General features: G+C 38.8%; 1 protein-coding gene across 1 annotated transcript in view; it reads right to left on the bottom strand.

Annotated features, from left to right (window-relative positions):
- The window catches only part of ubac2 (UBA domain containing 2), a 72,171-nt gene that overhangs the window by 17,218 nt on the left and 35,978 nt on the right, over positions 1-18,975 (bottom strand). Inside the window, exon 6 of the mRNA XM_066706757.1 lies at positions 12,158-12,205. Coding sequence (XP_066562854.1) covers positions 12,158-12,205 — 48 coding nt within the window. The remainder of the gene's footprint in view (positions 1-12,157; positions 12,206-18,975) is intronic.

Raw genomic sequence — 18,975 nt, 5'->3', positions numbered from 1 at the left:
CTCAATTGGGAAGGTGCCAGCTGAATGTCAGGCTGATAGCGCACACACGGCTGACTATATATATATACACTCACCTAAAGGATTATTAGGAACACCATACTAATACTGTGTTTGACCCCCTTTCGCCTTCAGAACTGCCTTAATTCTAGGTGGAATTGATTCAACAAGGTGCTGAAAGCATTCTTTAGAAATGTTGGCCCATATTGATAGGATAGCATCTTGCAGTTGATGGAGATTTGTGGGATGCACATCCAGGGCACGAAGCTCCCGTTCCACCACATCCCAAAGATGCTCTATTGGGTTGAGATCTGGTGACTGTGGGGGCCAGTTTAGTACAGTGAACTCATTGTCATGTTCAAGAAACCAATTTGAAATGATTCGACCTTTGTGACATGGTGCATTATCCTGCTGGAAGTAGCCATCAGAGGATGGGTACATGGTGGTCATAAAGGGATGGACATGGTCAGAAACAATGCTCAGGTAGGCCGTGGCATTTAAACGATGCCCAATTGGCACTAAGGGGCCTAAAGTGTGCCAAGAAAACATCCCCCACACCATTACACCACCACCACCAGCCTGCACAGTGGTGACAAGGCATGATGGATCCATGTTCTCATTCTGTTTACGCCAAATTCTGACTCTACCATCTGAATGTCTCAACAGAAATCGAGACTCATCAGACCAGGCAACATTTTTCCAGTCTTCAACTGTCCAATTTTGGTGAGCTTGTGCAAATTGTAGCCTCTTTTTCCTATTTGTAGTGGAGATGAGTGGTACCCGGTGGGGTCTTCTGCTGTTGTAGCCCATCCGCCTCAAGGTTGTACGTGTTGTGGCTTCACAAATGCTTTGCTGCATACCTCGGTTGTAACGAGTGGTTATTTCAGTTAAAGTTGCTCTTCTATCAGCTTGAATCAGTCGGCCCATTCTCCTCTGACCTCTAGCATCAACAAGGCATTTTCGCCCACAGGACTGCCGCATACTGGATGTTTTTCCCTTTTCACACCATTCTTTGTAAACCCTAGAAATGGTTGTGCGTGAAAATCCCAGTAACTGAGCAGATTGTGAAATACTCAGACCGGCCCGTCTGGCACCAACAACCATGCCACGCTCAAAATTGCTTAAATCACCTTTCTTTCCCATTCAGACATTCAGTTTGGAGTTCAGGAGATTGTCTTGACCAGGACCACACCCCTAAATGCATTGAAGCAACTGCCATGTGATTGGTTGGTTAGATAATTGCATTCATGAGAAATTGAACAGGTGTTCCTAATAATCCTTTAGGTGAGTGTATATGTACTTTGAATATATATATTCACACTTAAAAGAAAACAAGAAATTCAATTTGATATCAGCAGTGGTCTACTACTTGTGAGATGTTATCTTTGGAGGGTGTATCTTTTTTTACTACAGCTGCATGAGGTGCTAATAATGGAGATGCTATATCTAAGCTAAAAACACAGCCAGTCAGTTAGTTTATTATAAACCTGGGCAAAGAAAAATGAATCCAATGGCTTTCCGCAGATTTCCACCTGACTCTCTTGCCTTTACTTCCACCTCCTCACTGATATGCAAAGTACTTTCCACAACAACACATACCAGTTTCATAGGAGTGAGTGAGGTACAATGCCAGGAGTGCCATGCTTTCTTTTTCAACGCACAATCAATGTTTGCAAAAGTCACTGGTTACAGTAGAGATTTTCCCTTCTTAGCAGGATTTCAGCAAGTCCTCGGGACCTCATAATTAGTTGTGTGTGTGTGTGTGTGTTTGTGTGTATGTGCCTGCTTTTGTGTCTTCTTTATTTCTTTCTGATTTAGAGGGCTGTGTTTTGACAAATGGCAATCTCTTCTTGTAAGCTTCAAACACATCTTTTCCTTGCATTTTTAGAAATAAAGCAGAGAAATGCACAATGATTAGGTTGAACTTTATGTAATTCAGCTTTTTATATAAATCAATAAAACATTTGGGTCTGCAGTCTTTGAAACAATTCAGAACTAAATACAAAAAAAACATCAAAATACTAACTTAGGTAAAAAAATCCATATTCTTTAGCTAACATACTGCAATCATTTCACAAAAAGTCTCCAAGTACTACATTGTACAATGGAAGAACAGCATTTTAAAAACAGCTATATTACATAATTGCCATTTACTCAATATCCGTGCCACTTAGGTGTTGCATAATTGAGTACATGTGTAAAAAGAAGTGTAATAGCATCAGAGCAGTGTACCACCAAAGGTGTCGACCTGGGAGGTGGGGTGGGGACTATTGGAACTGGGGGTGTTACCGATTATAGGCCATAGCAATTTATATTTGCTATATTGAAAGGAATTTAATTTTGGGTGGTTTGGGATATCTTATTAATTCACAAATTAAACACAAATGTAGATTTTCCAGACCTGCACCCCCTGGATCCCCTCCCGCATCCCCAGGGTGGGCACAAATGTTTCACACACCCAGAAAGGGCAACTCGCACCCCTGAACCTCTGCTCTTGATTAACCTTTCAATGTGTTGGTGTGTAATTGTATCAGTGAACAGAAGTACTTTGCCAAAGTGCATGACTGATATTTCTAAAAACCTACTTCATAAATTGCAGTTCGCCAGGGCAGCAGTGTGGGGTAGTGGTTAGGAATCTGGACTCTGGAGTGGGTTGTGGGTTCACTGCCCAGGTGGGGGGCATTGCTGTTGTACCCTTGAGCAAGGTACATTACTTAGATTGCTTGCCCAGCTGTATAAATGGGTAAGAAATAATGTGATATATTGTAACAATTGTAAGTCACCCTGGATAAGGGTGTCTGCTAAGAAATTGAGTAATAATATTAATAATATTGTTCTGGCAGATGATCTCAGTTTGATCATATATGTTGATTGTACTTAATCTTGAGGTCCATATCAGGGATTTGAATGGAATATGAGGATATAAGCAGTTAACTGCAAATTTAGATGAGCTACAAACCTGACAGGAAGATGAGTAATCATTTACAGGAAATGTTTTTCATCAAGTGAATTTAAAAAAAAAAAAGTTATTTGACCTAGAGTGTTATATCCTTTTACACCTTTGGTTAACAAATGTCTTTCATTATCAGGTGCAGATGACCGTTCTTCAGATTAACCATGGTACTTCCTGAATTACTTTGGTGTTGTTATTTTAATTACTGTCAAGCAAACATTCACTGCAGTATTAGAATTAGGCACAATTTCAGTTCACTTTTTTTTACTTGAACTATTATCCATCTGATACAGAAAGGTTTATAACTCCATTAGTATGCTCCTCTAAACATAAACTAATGAGGTGCAAAGCTAATGAATTAAGATTGTAGTCTATTAATTACATATTCAAATGGGAAAATGGCAGTGTGTCTGAGTTGCTTAACAGGAAGGAGATATTTTGGAAAATTATCCTCCAAAAGATGGAAAAAAAAAAAACACACGGGTTTGAGCTGCGTTGGGACCATTATTGGTAGAAACAAGGCATTTCTGATGAATGTTTGTGCAACAAGTTCCTTTAAAAGGTTATGGGTATGGGTTAAGGATTAAGTCAGTTATATGTTTCTCAACATATATTGCAAATTCACACATTCAAATCTGCATTAGCAAGCAGAGCTTCCTAATATATAAAGTTTCCAAATGACAGATACAATAAAAATATACAGACATGCTCAAATGTGTTGGTACCCTTCAACAAAAAATGAAGAATGCACAATTTCCTCTGAAATAACTTGAAACTGACAAAAGTAATTGGCATCCACCATTGTTTATTCCATATTTAATAGAAATCGGACTTTGCTTCTGATTTTGTTTTTCAACATAATATTGTAAATAATAAAACAAATGAAAATGGCATGGACAAAAATGATGGGACCCTCAACCTAACATTTTCTGTAGCTCTCAATAAGACTTCTGCACCTGTTAACAGGTAGTTTGGCCCACTCTTTCTGAGCAAACTGCTCCAGCTGTCTCAGGTTTGATGGGTGGCTTCTCCAGACTGCAAGTTTCAGCTCTTTCCACAGATGTTCGACAGGATTCAGATCAGGACTCATAGAAGATCATTTCAGAACAGTCCAATGTTTTGTTCTTATCCATTCTTGGATGCTTTTAGCTGTATGTTTTGGGTCATTATCCTGTTGGAGGACCCATGACCTGCAACTGAGACAGAGCTTTCTGACACTGGGCAGTACGTTTCGCTCCAGAATGCCTTGATAGTCTTGAGATTTCATTGTGCCCTGCACAGATTCAAGGCAACCTGTGCCAGGCGCAGCAAAGCAGCCCCAAAACATAACCAAGCCTCATCCACGTTTCACTGGTGTTCTTTTCTTTGAAAGCTTCATTTATTCATCTGCGAACATGGAACTGATATAACTTGCCAAAAAGCTCCAGTTTTGACTCATCTGTCCAAAGGACATACTCCCAGAAGGATTGTGGCTTGTCAATATGCATTTTAGCAAATTTCAGTCTGGCTTTTTTATGTTTATCTTTCAAAAGTGGAGTCCTCCTGGGTCTTCTTCCATGGAGGCCACTTTCGCTCAAAAAGTGATAGATGGTGTGATCAGAAACTGACGTATCTTCACCTTGGAGTTCAGCTTGTATCTCTTTGGCAGTTATCCTTAGTTCTTTTTCTGCCATTTGCACTATCCTTCTGTTCAATCTGGGGTCGATTTTCCTCTTGCGGCTGCCCAGGGAGATTGGCTACAGTTCCATGGACCTTGAACTTCTTAATAATATTTGCAACTGTTGTCACAGGAACATCAAGCTGCTTGGAGATGGTCTTGTAGCCCTTACCTTTACCATGCTTGTCTATTATTTTCTTTCTGATCTCCTCAAACAACTCTCTCCTTTGCTTTCTCTGATCCATGTTCAATGTGGTGCACACAATATTACCAAACGGCACAGTGACTACTTTCTTCCATTTAAATAGGCTGAATGACAAATTGGAGACGTGTGATACTAATTAAATAAACTAATTAGTTTGGAATATCACTATAATCCAATAATGTATTATCTTTTCTAAGGGGTACCAACAAATGCGTCAAGGTCATTTTAGAATATCTTTGTAGAATGAACAATAATTAATTTCTTTTCATAGCTTCTTTGCTTTATTCTATGATATACCAGGCATGAAAGTATACATGATACAATAGCTTTTAATTTCATCACTTTTCAGGAGGAATGAAGCATTATTTCAATGAGCTGTAAAGGTACAGTGGGGGAAAAAAGTATTTGATCCCCTGCTGATTTTGTACGTTTGCCCACTGACAAAGAAATGATCAGTCTATCATTTTAATGGTAGGTGTATTTTAACAGTGAGAGACAGAATAACAACAAAAAAATCCAGAAAAATGCATTTCCAAAAAGTTATAAATTGATTTGCATGTTATTGAGGGAAATAAGTATTTGACCCCTTTGACTTAGTACTTGGTGGCAAAACCCTTGTTGGCAATCACAGAGGTCAGACGTTTCTTGTAGTTGGCCACCAGGTTTGCACACATCTCAGGAGGGATTTTGTCCAACTCCTCTTTGCAGATCCTCTCCAAGTCATTAAGGTTTCGAGGCTGACGTTTGGCAACTCGAACCTTCAGCTCCCTCCACAGATTTTCTATGGGATTAAGGTCTGGAGACTGGCTAGGCCACTCCAGGACCTTAATGTGCTTCTTCTTGAGCCACTCCTTTGTTGCCTTGGCTGTGTGTTTTGGGTCATTGTCATGCTGGAATACCCATCCACGACCCATTTTAAATGCCCTGGCTGAGGGAAGGAGTTTCTCACCCAAGATTTGACGGTACATGGCCCCGTCCATCGTCCCTTTGATGCGGTGCAGTTGTCCTGTCCCCTTAGCAGAAAAACACCCCCAAAGCATAATGTTTCCACCTCCATGTTTGACGGTGGGGATGGTGTTCTTGGGGTCATTCCTCCTCCTCCAAACACGGCGAGTTGAGTTGATGACAAAGAGCTCGATTTTGGTCTCATCTGACCACAACACTTTCACCCAGTTCTCCTCTGAATCATTCAGATGTTCATTGGCAAACTTCAGACGGGCCTGTACATGTGCTTTCTTGAGCAGGAGGACCTTGCGGGCGCTGCAGGATTTCAGTCCTTCACGGCATAGTGTGTTACCAATTGTTTTCTTGGTGAATATGGTCCCAGCTGCCTTGAGATCATTAACAAGATCCTCCTGTGTAGTTCTGGGCTGATTCCTCACCATTCTCATGATCATTGAAACTCCATGAGGTGAGATCTTGCATGGAGCCCCAGACTGAGGGAGACTAACAGTTATTTTGTGTTTCTTCCATTTGCGAATAATCACACCAACTGTTGTCACCTTCTCACCAAGCTGCTTGGCGATGGTCTTGTAGCCCATTCCAGCCTTGTGTAGGTCTACAATCTTGTCCCTGACATCCTTGGATAGCTCTTTGGTCTTGGCCATGGTGGAGAGTTTGGAATCTGATTGATTGAGTGCTTCTGTGGACAGGTGTCTTTTATACAGGTAACGAGCTGAGATTAGGAGCACTCCCTTTAAGAGAGTGCTCCTAATCTCAGCTCGTTACCTGTATAAAAGACACCTGCGAGCCAGAAATCTTGCTGATTGATAGGGGATCAAATACTTATTTCCCTCATTAACATGCAAATCAATTTATAACTTTTTTGAAATGCGTTTTTCTGGATTTTTTTGTTGTTATTCTGTCTCTCACTGTTAAAATACACCTACCATTAAAATTATAGACTGATCATTTCTTTGTCAGTGGGCAAACATACAAAATCAGCAGGGGATCAAATACTTTTTTCCCTCACTGTACAAACAAATTTTAGCATGTCTGTATATATATTTGAATTGTCAGACTTATTATTAGTATTATTACTGCAGTAGTATTAATAATAAAGGAGAAAACATAATTTTCACTGCTGTGCATTATAAAATGTACTGCTGAACCATATTAAAATCTGTAGTGCATTTTTACTCACCCTAAAAGGCATACAAATAATGTCACATGAATCATTACTGGAATCTCACATTCTTCTTGACAGTTTAACAGAAGACAGACATATTTCACACACTTAGCAATGACTACAATGATTTAAGAAAGAGGCGAATCTGGGCCAGTATTCCTACTGACTAGTCTTCATACAGTGTGAGCCCTGTTATTTGCAAACTTTGTTGCAACATCTTTATTTCACATGCCTTGCTGTTCTCAACATAAAAACCTTCTTCACTGTGGGGTTATTCAATCTTTTTTTGATTCTTATTTCTGAGACCGTCTACCAAACATATTCCATGCCTTAAGTAATCAACAACAATTTATTCTGACCTTGATTTTATTCACATCTGACTGGTTGTGAAAAGTAGTTAAACTACAAGTACAACTCAGGATGTCAATGCTATAGTATTGTAGTGTATTCTCCAATTAACATTACTGTGCACTGTATGAGTAACATATATGTATATATAAAGAAAACAGCTTTTCAAATACACTGAAATTTGATCTAATTTGCAAAGTTTCGAAAGGGTGAAAAATGTAGCGTTTACGTCAGAACTGTCTCAAGGAAATCTAGAAGATAAGACTGATGAGGGAACCACATCCTGGTGTAGACTGAGCAGAAGAAAAATGAAAGGCTGTGCGCATCAGGAACTCAATACATATTTCAGTTATTACCCTTGACGATCAGAATACAAGCATCAAAGGAAAGACGTGAAGTCTAAGACACAGTGTTCCTTTTCTCTATTAAGATGTAAAAAAAGATGCAGAAGATTCAAATCATTATATGAAAGGGGAAGTGAATGTGTGGGTAGAGAAATATCTCACGCTGCCAAAAGCTCTATATGACGGCTCTCTCAGGAAACACTATGGCCACCATACATGAACTTTCCTGGCTGTTTTGTCTGCACTGCATTGGCACAGATAAACCATCTGGCTGCATGTTCACATCTACAAACCTACTGGTTTTTAAAAGCCTCTATCCTGTCCTGTTCTTTGAACTCTCACCTTCATAAGGGGCACTATGGTCATAATGGTGTGGTGCAGTGAGTAACTCTCAAGTAAGCAAGAACCTTCCTAGGTTTTTGTACCCATCTAGGCAGACGCACAGAATCCTTATTGCAAGTTTAGAATAACTACACTATGGGTCAAACGTTTCAGAACACCTGCATTTTTAAAGTTTGTATTGAAATGTATGCAGTTTAATGTCTCAATGTACTCTGAAATTGAAGCATAGAACACATAAACAATTGTAGATAAAAAAGAAATCATGGAATCATTTTGTTTAACAAAACTTAACCCCTTAAGGGCACCAAATCTATGTGCTTTTTATGCCCCCCCCCCCGTGCATTTACGCCCCACCCCCCTCCGCATTCTGAAATGGGGGGGTGGGGGGATACTTGGTCTGAGTAGGAATACAAAATCTCAGAAAATATTAACAATTATGACATATTCTGGAACCAGACAGTCTACTAATCAAAACAAGACCATCCACGTTGTGGTAAAAGCAACACACGCCCGTAGAGAGCTCAAAATGTCAAGATGGAAAACTCTGTTCACAGTGTACTAATACACGATTTTACATAATTGGATCTGTACTTCTCTGTGTTTGATAGAACATCAAATAATATATACTGGATTAATCATTAGGATATTAGCCTATTCGCATTCGAAACTGAGTGATCTGTGTCTGAATGAGACCCCCCCGGAGCAGACTGCGCGTTTACCCTCCATGCTCTGAATGATGGCGGGAGACACGGAAACTGTAAATCGGATATGTTTGATATCCCTGAATGAAACGCGCTGGTAGCCAAGAGAATAACTTTCAATCTATGTGCACATTGTAGGAATACAGTGTAACTTCTATGCATAGGAGCTGTGTGTAACACTGCCAAATGCTGAAGAGGGTGTAGTAACAGTATATGACTCATGTACATTATGTTTCAGTTTTTGGTAACCTAAACTTTATTTTTTAACCTCTGGCAGTTTAGTGCTTACTTTTGTACCATTTCAGGTTATTCCCTGGACTGCTTGAACTGCTTAAATTTAAATAAAAACTGGAAAAATTGGGGTGTTCTAAAAATTTTGACCAGAAGGTTTCTGCTTTCCAGGCCAACATTTGACATCCTACATTTGCATACATACTAGTACTAAAACGAAGATTTATTTACAGCTAAATACAAGACTGGGATTTCAACTGTAGCCATAACAAGGACATGCTATTTTGAAGATGGGGATAAATTATAGTTTTTCATTGATTTGTGATAGTACTAGTGAGAAGCCTCCATTGTATTCTCAAGGTTACGTGAGACTCTCATACATTAACCTCAACACTATAACTTTAACACAGGAAGAAGTGTTGCAAGAGCTAAGCGATTACACCTACTACTACTACTTATAACAATAATAATTATTAATAGTAACAAAACTCAATTAAAATAAAGTGTCTACTAATGTGTGTTTACTTTGAGAGAATACATATCTTAGAAGCATTAGCATTTGTTTACAGTATTTAAATAACCCTAATCTAACCCTAGTGAGGATATCTGAAAGCCGAAAAGGACATATCTATGCTTATGTCTTCAACTGCAGAGCAATTTAGCTGACTGACACTACCAGGCCCTGACCTTTGTATATTAATTAAATACCTATTTTCAGTGACGATAACTATGATGACAACGAGATGAAATACTGTGAAAAAAGAAAAAGTCTTCTAATTTTAGTTGACTAAAATGTGACACATCAAAAATTCAACACAAGACTAACGCACATAAATTATATATTGCGAGGTGGACGGTCAGGGAGCTGTTTCATGGTGCAATCATAATTATGCATTCCTTGACTTGATCATCGCGTTCATGTAGCAAAGCTTATTGCAGTTCTGCTATGGTTTGCACTGCTCCACCAATGGAATCATTGGGATTCTGCAGATCTGTGCAGAACCATAGAAATCTGTGCAACAGAATGTAACCCGATTGCCCCCAAGCGTGTGTTTAGCTAAACCTTGAATGCACTTGATGTGGTTTACTGTATTGAGTATAACATGAAGTTGATACAGATTGTGTGAAGTTAAATGCCTGTCCTTTTGTATATAGGAATATATTTGAAATGCCTAATATTGTCAGCGAATGTGCGTACTGGAATATAAAAATACAAATTGGATGATTGTAATTGCACTTCTACCATTTCCACGTGCATAAATGGAAAATGAAAACGCAATTGTGGGATTACATTAACATTTGAATTAAGTCTACTATATGCTTCCATACTGTTCTTGTAACTCCATTCTTATTATACACATTTTCAAGAGACTTCAAACTTCACAAAATGTGAATTACAGTCATTCGTGACTGTACAATAGTTTACAATAGCTGTTTGTGACTTGATTTCAAATACATTTCAAATTAAGTCAATCAATATGTTTTGCATCCATCCACTAATTGATGTAAACATCTGGCATCAGACATAAAGCATAATGGTGATAATGAAGTAAAACAAAATACTAATAAGGACTAAAATGTGACAAACATTACACTGACTAAAACTAGACTAAAATGTCAGTTTGTGTCGATTAATATTAAATAAAAGTAATGAAAGATGAAATGACTAAAATGTGACTAAACCTGATAAGCATAAGACTAAGACTAAAGAATAAGACTAAAACTAAATCTAAAATAGCTGCCAAAATTAACACTAGTCCTGTCCCACTACCTCATGCTACTGGGCGAGGAGGAGGAACAGGGCTGCTGCTCTCCTCCTGACTCCTGTTCTCGATCCCACCCTTCTCTCCTCGATCTCAACAAACAGCTTCAAATTCCATGCTTTAGAAGTCACCTCTCCCTCTCACCTCTTCCTTCTAGTTATTTACTGCCCCCCGGTCCACTCGCCTCCTTCCTGGATGAACTCGACTTCCTCTTCATCATCCTCCCCTCACTCACCTCACCAACCATCCTCCTGGGAGACTTTAACATCCACCTCTCCAACCCCTCCCACTCTGCTGGATTTCTTCCCCTCCTCCACTCTTTTAACTTCTCTCTATCCCCGTCTCCCCTCACTCACAGAGCAGGCCACCAGCTGGATCTTGTCTTCTCAAGAGACTGCTCCCCTTCTACACTGTCTGCGACACCCCTGGACATCTCAGACCACAACTTCATCTCTTTCGGCCTTTCTCTCCAATCCCTTCATCCCTATCCCACCTACTCCCTCTGTCACCTTCCGCCGTAATCTCTGCTAAACTCTCCCTGTGAATTGTTCATACCAAGGCTTTATTTTGTCAGAAATACAGGACTATAGCAGCTGAAGTATAGTTCAGTGTATTTATCTTGACTTTAACCCCATTCACACTGAAACAATTGCCGGCAATTTACACAATGTGTCTGTGTGAATGGAGCAGCATCAAGTCCTTGCGTGTCGACGCAGTGTGTCAGCTAACTGCCGTAACCAAATAGAATAGGGGCGCATTTTTTGCGACCACAACATGACAAGGTTAAGCCGCCTTTGAACAAGAACTTGTGACCGTAACGAGAAACAGACCAGGTTGTTAGAAATGGTGGAGGTTGAAAATAATATAGTCGCAGTGTTATTGATGAACCAACAGGTTGCACGTATGTAGTGCTACTATTGTCACACGTCAGAAGTTATGTACCAATAAATAATACAATAGATATTATCTCTATACAGGCAAACGTGTCACCCCCTCACACTGTGTTCGTTTCAAATTAAATCGGTTCGGTTCATTTGCTTTGAAACAATGTATCAGCCAGTGTGCTCGCCATTCACTTGCCTTGTGTACAAATGCGCTCAGTTCGTAACTCGGGGTCGTTTTCGTGATTCACTCACGTGTTTTCTCAGGACTGCCGAATAGTGATTGTTTTGCCTATATGAAAATATACAATAACACAGTAGTGTGACGTCTCCGTCTCCTGAGTATTTTACTGCTACTGCCATATCTTTAAACTTAAAACGTCCAGAGTGCCGGTCCGGCTCTGCTCTCTGGATCCACGGGCTTCTGTAGAGTCTTGTCCCCAGGGCCACAGCGCTCTTGCCGGCAGTCACTGTTTCTGTGTGAATGGGTTCTTGCCAGCAATTTTCCCACATTCAAACCCAGTGTAAATTGGGGGCAACAGGAAAAAAGCAGGCAAACATTGCTGGCAATTTTGCGGCATTTCAGTGTGAATGGGTCTATACTCACCAGTCCATTTAAGGTAATTATCCACATGAAGGGGCTAGATGTGAAAAGCTACAAAAGAAGAAAAAACATAACGTAAGTAATAGATTGCAAATATGGTCATCACAGCTAGACAAAATATACAATCACAGGATTAGTCAATGATTTTGACTAGTTGCTTCAGCTATGATCATGTGGAGATGTTAATTACTGCAGAATTAGTATCTGTAGGAATACTCAATAAAGTTGAGTCCCCCATATTTTTGCAATGACAAGCAGTCAGGGTGTTCTTCTGTGCAAATGCAACATAGCATACTTAATGTGTCCCGCTATAAACAAAGGATTTTCAACATTTTTAAATATTCTCTGGATTTCTGCTTGCTGTTGAAAATGCTATCCAGACTGTAAATAGGCAAAGACAACTGACTCAAAATGTAGCAGCTAAGTTGAACAGGAAGCAGGTGTACTGCTGATCTCAGTTCCCGATCACTCTGGCCACCCCCACAATGAGCAGCGAAGGCTATAATGAGCAGGGAAAAATGTATTCCACAGGGAAGCCATTTTCTGCTACACCTGGTCCTGTTTATTTAGCTGTTTAGGTCCTTTTATAGGAAACCTGTCATGAAACTAATGCAGAACTGTCTCTTTCTTATACCACCTGTCTGTTAACTAAAAAAATGTCATATTCATTAAGGTTGATTTTCTTATGCGTGCACAATCAAGCTGGCATTGAGATATCAGCAGTTAGCAATTTTCACAAGGCACTGTCAGAACTAGATGTCATGTTCCAAACTGGTACACTTAAAGCAGTGGCAAAGACACCACTGAGGTGAAACCTAAAAACAGGAAACCACTTGTCAGAAAGTTTCACAGCAGCTCTCTGAAAAGGGAATATTATCATGTGAGTGTGTGTGTGTGTGCGTGTGCGTGTGTTCTTGTTTAAGAAACCCTGTTGACATTTTGTGATATTTGATGAACTATGAATAATTACATAATCAACCTATGTGGTACAATTTCCCAGCAACAGAGTATTTATGTTGCTTAATTTTCATTTTGTATATTATTATGAATACTATTTACTGGTCTGGTGCTTTTATCATACGCAACTTATAAGGCCTACAACATGGCTCAAGTCTCACACATTGGGCTACATCTCACACTCAACAAATAATACATCCATACCCCCTCAGGCTCTTGCACGGTATCATTATCACAGCATCAGTCATGTTGCACCAATGCAGATACCAATATCTGAATGTTTACACAAGCTACCACACTACCACAGGTTTGTCACTTGGTTACTAGACTGATTCTATAGAACTTGATTTAATTTATTTTATTTTATCGAGGCAGCGCAGTATGGAGGATAATCCATGCCAAAGTTAAAAGTAAATACAGAGAAAATAATAAATAAATGCTGAATTACATAAATAAATAAATACATAAATAATTGTTAAAATAGAAAAATAAATACGTGGACATTGATTTATTTATTCATGTATTTTGTTCTACATTTATCAATTTATTTCTGTATTTATTTATTTTTTGCATTTGCCGCTTTGCCATTTACATTTCTCTGTGTGTCTTCTGTATTTCTTTTTCTTTTTCAATGTGACAAAACCCCTTCTGTCAATCACAGCTAGTGGGCAGTATCCAGGACATTTATTGGCTAAACCAACAAACTGTGTATTGGGGTTTGTGTGGGGTTTAATTGTTTAAATTGTTTAATTGTTTATTTATGTATTTATTTATTATTTTCTTTGTGTATTTATCTTGTAATTTTGGCAGGGATTATCCTCCATAGCACAGAGCTTAACAAAGTAATCAAGTTTGTACAATTTGTTCTATGGAGATCAATTATGTAGATTATGGAGATATTATTGGGACATTGCTGCTACATAAGAATTGTCCACAGTATACCAGAGCCTGTGACATGCGATTTACAGGTGATTTACTCAAAAGATAAGTGGCAGGGCTCCTCTTTTACAAGCCACAATAATATATAGAAAAAGGAGTGGCATGAGAAATGTACCCACATCCTATGTGCTGTGTATGTAAAGGTTTGTTTACTTGCACCTACTCTGATATGCTACCCTACACAGAGGTGAAGACAAGCGCTAAGAAATTGTTTTGCAGCACACTTGATGACAACTTGTTGTTTGACGAAAGATTTTTCTTCTACCTAATCCAAACATACCATCAACAAGTGTGTTTTTATTCTGAGAGAAAACGAAGGTGGCCTATGTCCTTATTTAGTATAATTTATTACAAATGTTACAATGAAGACAAAGGCATTGTGAATCACTTATTATAGAGCAGTGAGGAGAATAGAAGAAGGTTATGAACAGGTTTGCACATGTTCCTTTTCTATAGTCCATATCAAAAACTGTTAATTTAAACATTTATATGATTTATAAATGAAACATATAAACGTTTATTTATAAACATATGGCACTCTGTGTAGCCAAGCTTGCTATAGATATCAATATGAGAAAGTGGTAAAATACTAAGATACATTCTCAAGCATACAATACTGGGGTTATTTTGTTAAATTTGTGCATGAAAAAACAACACATTTAACCACAAACCTCCTTTGATATGATACTATGCGATCACAGTATCATAGCACAAGGTGCAGGGTAGGAGAAGCAAGTGACTAATATCTGTAGTGGACATCTGGCAAACTGTTCAAACCTACTGTTCAAAGTCTCATTTATAAATATATTAAAGGTTTAAAAATACACATACACAAAATACATATATATGTGTTATAGTTGCTAGGAGTTAACGTTCCCTGAACTGTGGTATTTATATGCAATTCTAATTTAGAGAAGCTTTGTAAATGCTTTTTCATCGCCATTTAATTGTTCTTTCTTTTTAACTTCAGGATTTTTTGTATCATTACATATAATTAAAAAAAGGAAAAAATAAATCAAATTACAGTCCACTTTGGGATTCGATCCCACAACGCCTGGCTCACAGGACTGTTCCTTAACCACTGTGCCAACAAAAATTACTATAAAAACGTGAAACCTGTTTAAGTAGCCACAGCCACAACCAACTGTCTTGATTAGTTGTATATGACTCCACTACTGTACTGGAATTAGTCACAAATAAATGTTTAAATTTTGAAATAATAAGAAATAAGAACAAATGTGTGTGTGTGTGTGTGTGTGTGTATATATATATATATATATATATATATATATATATATACACACACACACACACCTATGTATGTATATGTGTATGTTCTATGGCTCTATGATAAGTGAATGCACTCATGGTTACATTAACTCATGTGGAGAACGTATGAGGGGGCGAATTGTGTCTGTGTGAGCCCGGTCACCCTGCAGCATCTTTGCCTGTCGGAGTTGCTGTTGCCGGGTGTACAGTGCAGCATTACTGTCCAAATGTCTATGGACATGCTGCATGCTACTAACTATGTTTCCTATGTATGTGAAATAGTGCTGTACGCGGACTTAACACTACCCTTTTCAATGCGTTATTTTGTGCAGAGCAAAAACACAGTTTCAAATATAGCAAGAATCACACATAATTTCAGTCACTCCTCCCATTTCGTAGTGCAGAACCCCTGCATGGGTTATAATAATGCAATAATAATAATATAATAATGCAATATATAATAATATAATATAATATAATAATATAATAATGCAATGTTATAATAATGCAAATTTTTGTGCAATTGCCATTTGTGCCATGCAATCCCCTCTGCGTGGTGCACAAACCTATGAATATCTAGCCCATATAACACTGCTGTTGAAACTTTAATAACTGTCTTAATTTGTATTACATTATTATTAAATTGAGCTTTGGTGGTGAATTACTTTTCCATGTTAGATATAAGTACAGGGAAGAAAGGATGCAGCATTTTGATTCAATCAGCCTTGCTTCTCTGCAACAGAACCATAATTTAGATTGTACAGTATAATCAAACTTGAAATTTACATCTCTGAAGTGTACATGATACTGTAATGAATAGTTTTGCATGTCCTCATGTCTTGTGTTGGTTTGTGTTTGTTTATCTGAACCACTGCCTATCCTAAACTGGACTTACATATGGTCTGCTTGTAGTCTGATAATGAGAAAAAAAGTAAATAATTTAGTCTTTGGCCTTTTATGGATTCATAAAGGTTCGCATTCAGCACTTTATGATTATCTTAACAGACAATTCTGGTGAAAGCATGAGGTTAGGCTAGAAAAGGATATGAACGGTTAAAGATATAGATACAGAGTCATCCTTTATAGAGTTATGAAACTTCCACTGCAGACAAGTGCATTGGGATGGCACTTTACAAAATAGCTCAGCAATGGGTGTAAAAAAAAGCCCTGTAATCCCACGGGGGGTTCTACATCTATCATGTATATAAAGCTTGAAAGGGATGCAAATACAGCTAGGGTTGTCAGTGCAAGAGCAGCTAAGGATTGTGCTTCCTAATAGGGCTGTGGGTGTACAGATATGAAATACCTGAATCCAGAAGATCTCTGGATCATTTTCACTATGGTCTACTGAAGTGCATGTTTTCTTCTCTGGGAAAGGAGGTTCTTAGTTAAAATTAGTGTAGTGTATTTACCATGGTGGGGGTCAATCCCATTTTTGCAGACCCATTCCAAATTCCAAATCTTTTTGGCTTTGATATAATAGGCTCCACTAGAATTGGAATTAAATGGAAAAAGGAATTACAAATGGAATTGGAATGGAGAAACTGGAATTGACCCCAACCCCGGAATTTACTTTTTCAAAAAAGACCAATTCAAGGTTTATACCATAATTTTGTAAAAAAGAAAAGAAAAGACAACATAAGAAATCTATGAACCATAAACGGCAGACCCTGTTGTTGTTCAGCTGAAGTTATATCCACAGTTGCTGATGGAAGGCCCTGAACTCAATATTCACTTTTGCTAGGAAGTCGGGCTAATATACAAAAGGAAAGGAAGGGGATATGTATTTTAAAAGTAAATGGGTTGCAAAATGAAAGATCGTAGCAACATTTATAAAAACAAGTACACCAAGCATGTGTAGTTCCTGTGCAAAATAAAGGCATTAACCCTCACCTTCCTGAAAAACTATGATAAAGAAGTAAGGGGTATAAGAGGAGTTAATTTAATATGAAATCTATATCATAATATAGCTATTTAATATTTATTCAGCAGTAGATTGACTAAGATTGCTGCTGCTGCTGATGATGATATATTTTTAACCTAAGTAGAACATAATCACTGCAAATAAAAACAGAAAGACGGGCAAGTTTGTTTGTGTGGGTAAGACACTTCCGGTGTCATTAATAGTGTATTCAGTTGGAAAAACACAACAGGTGTCTACTAACTACTCAGATCTGCTGCTACAGGTCTCTCTGAATGGCCTCTTCTGTGCTGTGGTGTATCTCCTCACATTATACTCTAGGGCCATAAAGTGGTTTGACTTTTGGCTCCAGCTGCACGTGTTCATTTAGGTTTGGATCAGAGGAGCTTTCAGTATTTAATGAGTTGGTGTTTTACACACTTGTCAATAAGTCTGTAACAATGTGCTGCCTGTTTGCATTAAAACAATAAATATACATGTAATAAATGTGTGGAGACTAAATAACTGACAGATACAGTGGGGGAAAAAAGTATTTGTTCCCCTGCTGATTTTGTACATTTGCCCACTGACAAAGAAATGATCAGTCTATAATTTTAATGGTAGGTGTATTTTAACAGTGAGAGACAGAATAACAGCAAAAAAATCCAGAAAAACGCATTTCAAAAAAGTTATAAATTGATTTGCATGTTAATGAGGGAAATAAGTATTTGATCCCCTATCAATCAGCAAGATTTCTGGCTCCCAGGTGTCTTTTATACAGGTAATGAGCTGAGATTAGGAGCACTCTCTTAAAGGGAGTGCTCCTAATCTCAGCTCGTTACCTGTATAAAAGACACCTGTCCACAGAAGCAATCAATCAATCAGATTCCAAACTCTCCACCATGGCCAAGACCAAAGAGCTGTCCAAGGATGTCAGGGACAAGATTGTAGACCTACACAAGGCTGGAATGGGCTACAAGACCATCGCCAAGCAGCTTGTGAGAAGGTGACAACAGTTGGTGCGATTATTCGCAAATGGAAGAAACACAAAATAACTGTCAGTCTCCCTCGGTCTGGGGCTCCATGCAAGATCTCACCTCGTGGAGTTTCAATGATCATGAGAACGGTGAGGAATCAGCCCAGAACTACACGGGAGGATCTTGTTAATGATCTGAAGGCAGCTGGGACCATAGTCACCAAGAAAACAATTGGTAACACACTACGCCGTGAAGGACTGAAAACCTGCAGCGCCTGCAAGGTCCCCTTGATCAAGAAAGCACATGTACAGGTCCGTCTGAAGTTTGCCAACATCTGAATGGTTCAGAGGAGAACTGGGTGAAAGTGTTGTGGTCAGATGAGACCAAAATCGAGCTCTTTGGCATCAACTCAACTCACCATCTTTGGAGGAGGAGGAATGACCCCAAGAACACCATCCCCACCGTCAAACATGGAGGTGGAAACATTATGCTTTGGGGGTGTTTTTCTGCTAAGGGGACAGGACAACTGCACCGCATCAAAGGGACGATGGATGGGGCCATGTACCGTCAAATCTTGGGTGAGAACCTCCTTCCCTCAGCCAGGGCATTGAAAATGGGTCGTGGATGGGTATTCCAGCATGACAATGACCCAAAACACACAGCCAAGGCAACAAAGGAGTGGCTCAAGAAGAAGCACATTAAGGTCCTGGAGTGGCCTAGCCAGTCTCCAGACCTTAATCCCATAGAAAATCTGTGGAGGGAGCTGAAGGTTCGAGTTG

Source organism: Amia ocellicauda, chromosome 6 (assembly GCF_036373705.1).
Source record: "Amia ocellicauda isolate fAmiCal2 chromosome 6, fAmiCal2.hap1, whole genome shotgun sequence".
Taxonomy (NCBI): Eukaryota; Metazoa; Chordata; class Actinopteri; order Amiiformes; family Amiidae; genus Amia; species Amia ocellicauda.
The sequence above is the reverse complement of the archived record's forward strand: the minus strand, read 5'-3'. Positions and strand labels throughout refer to the sequence as shown.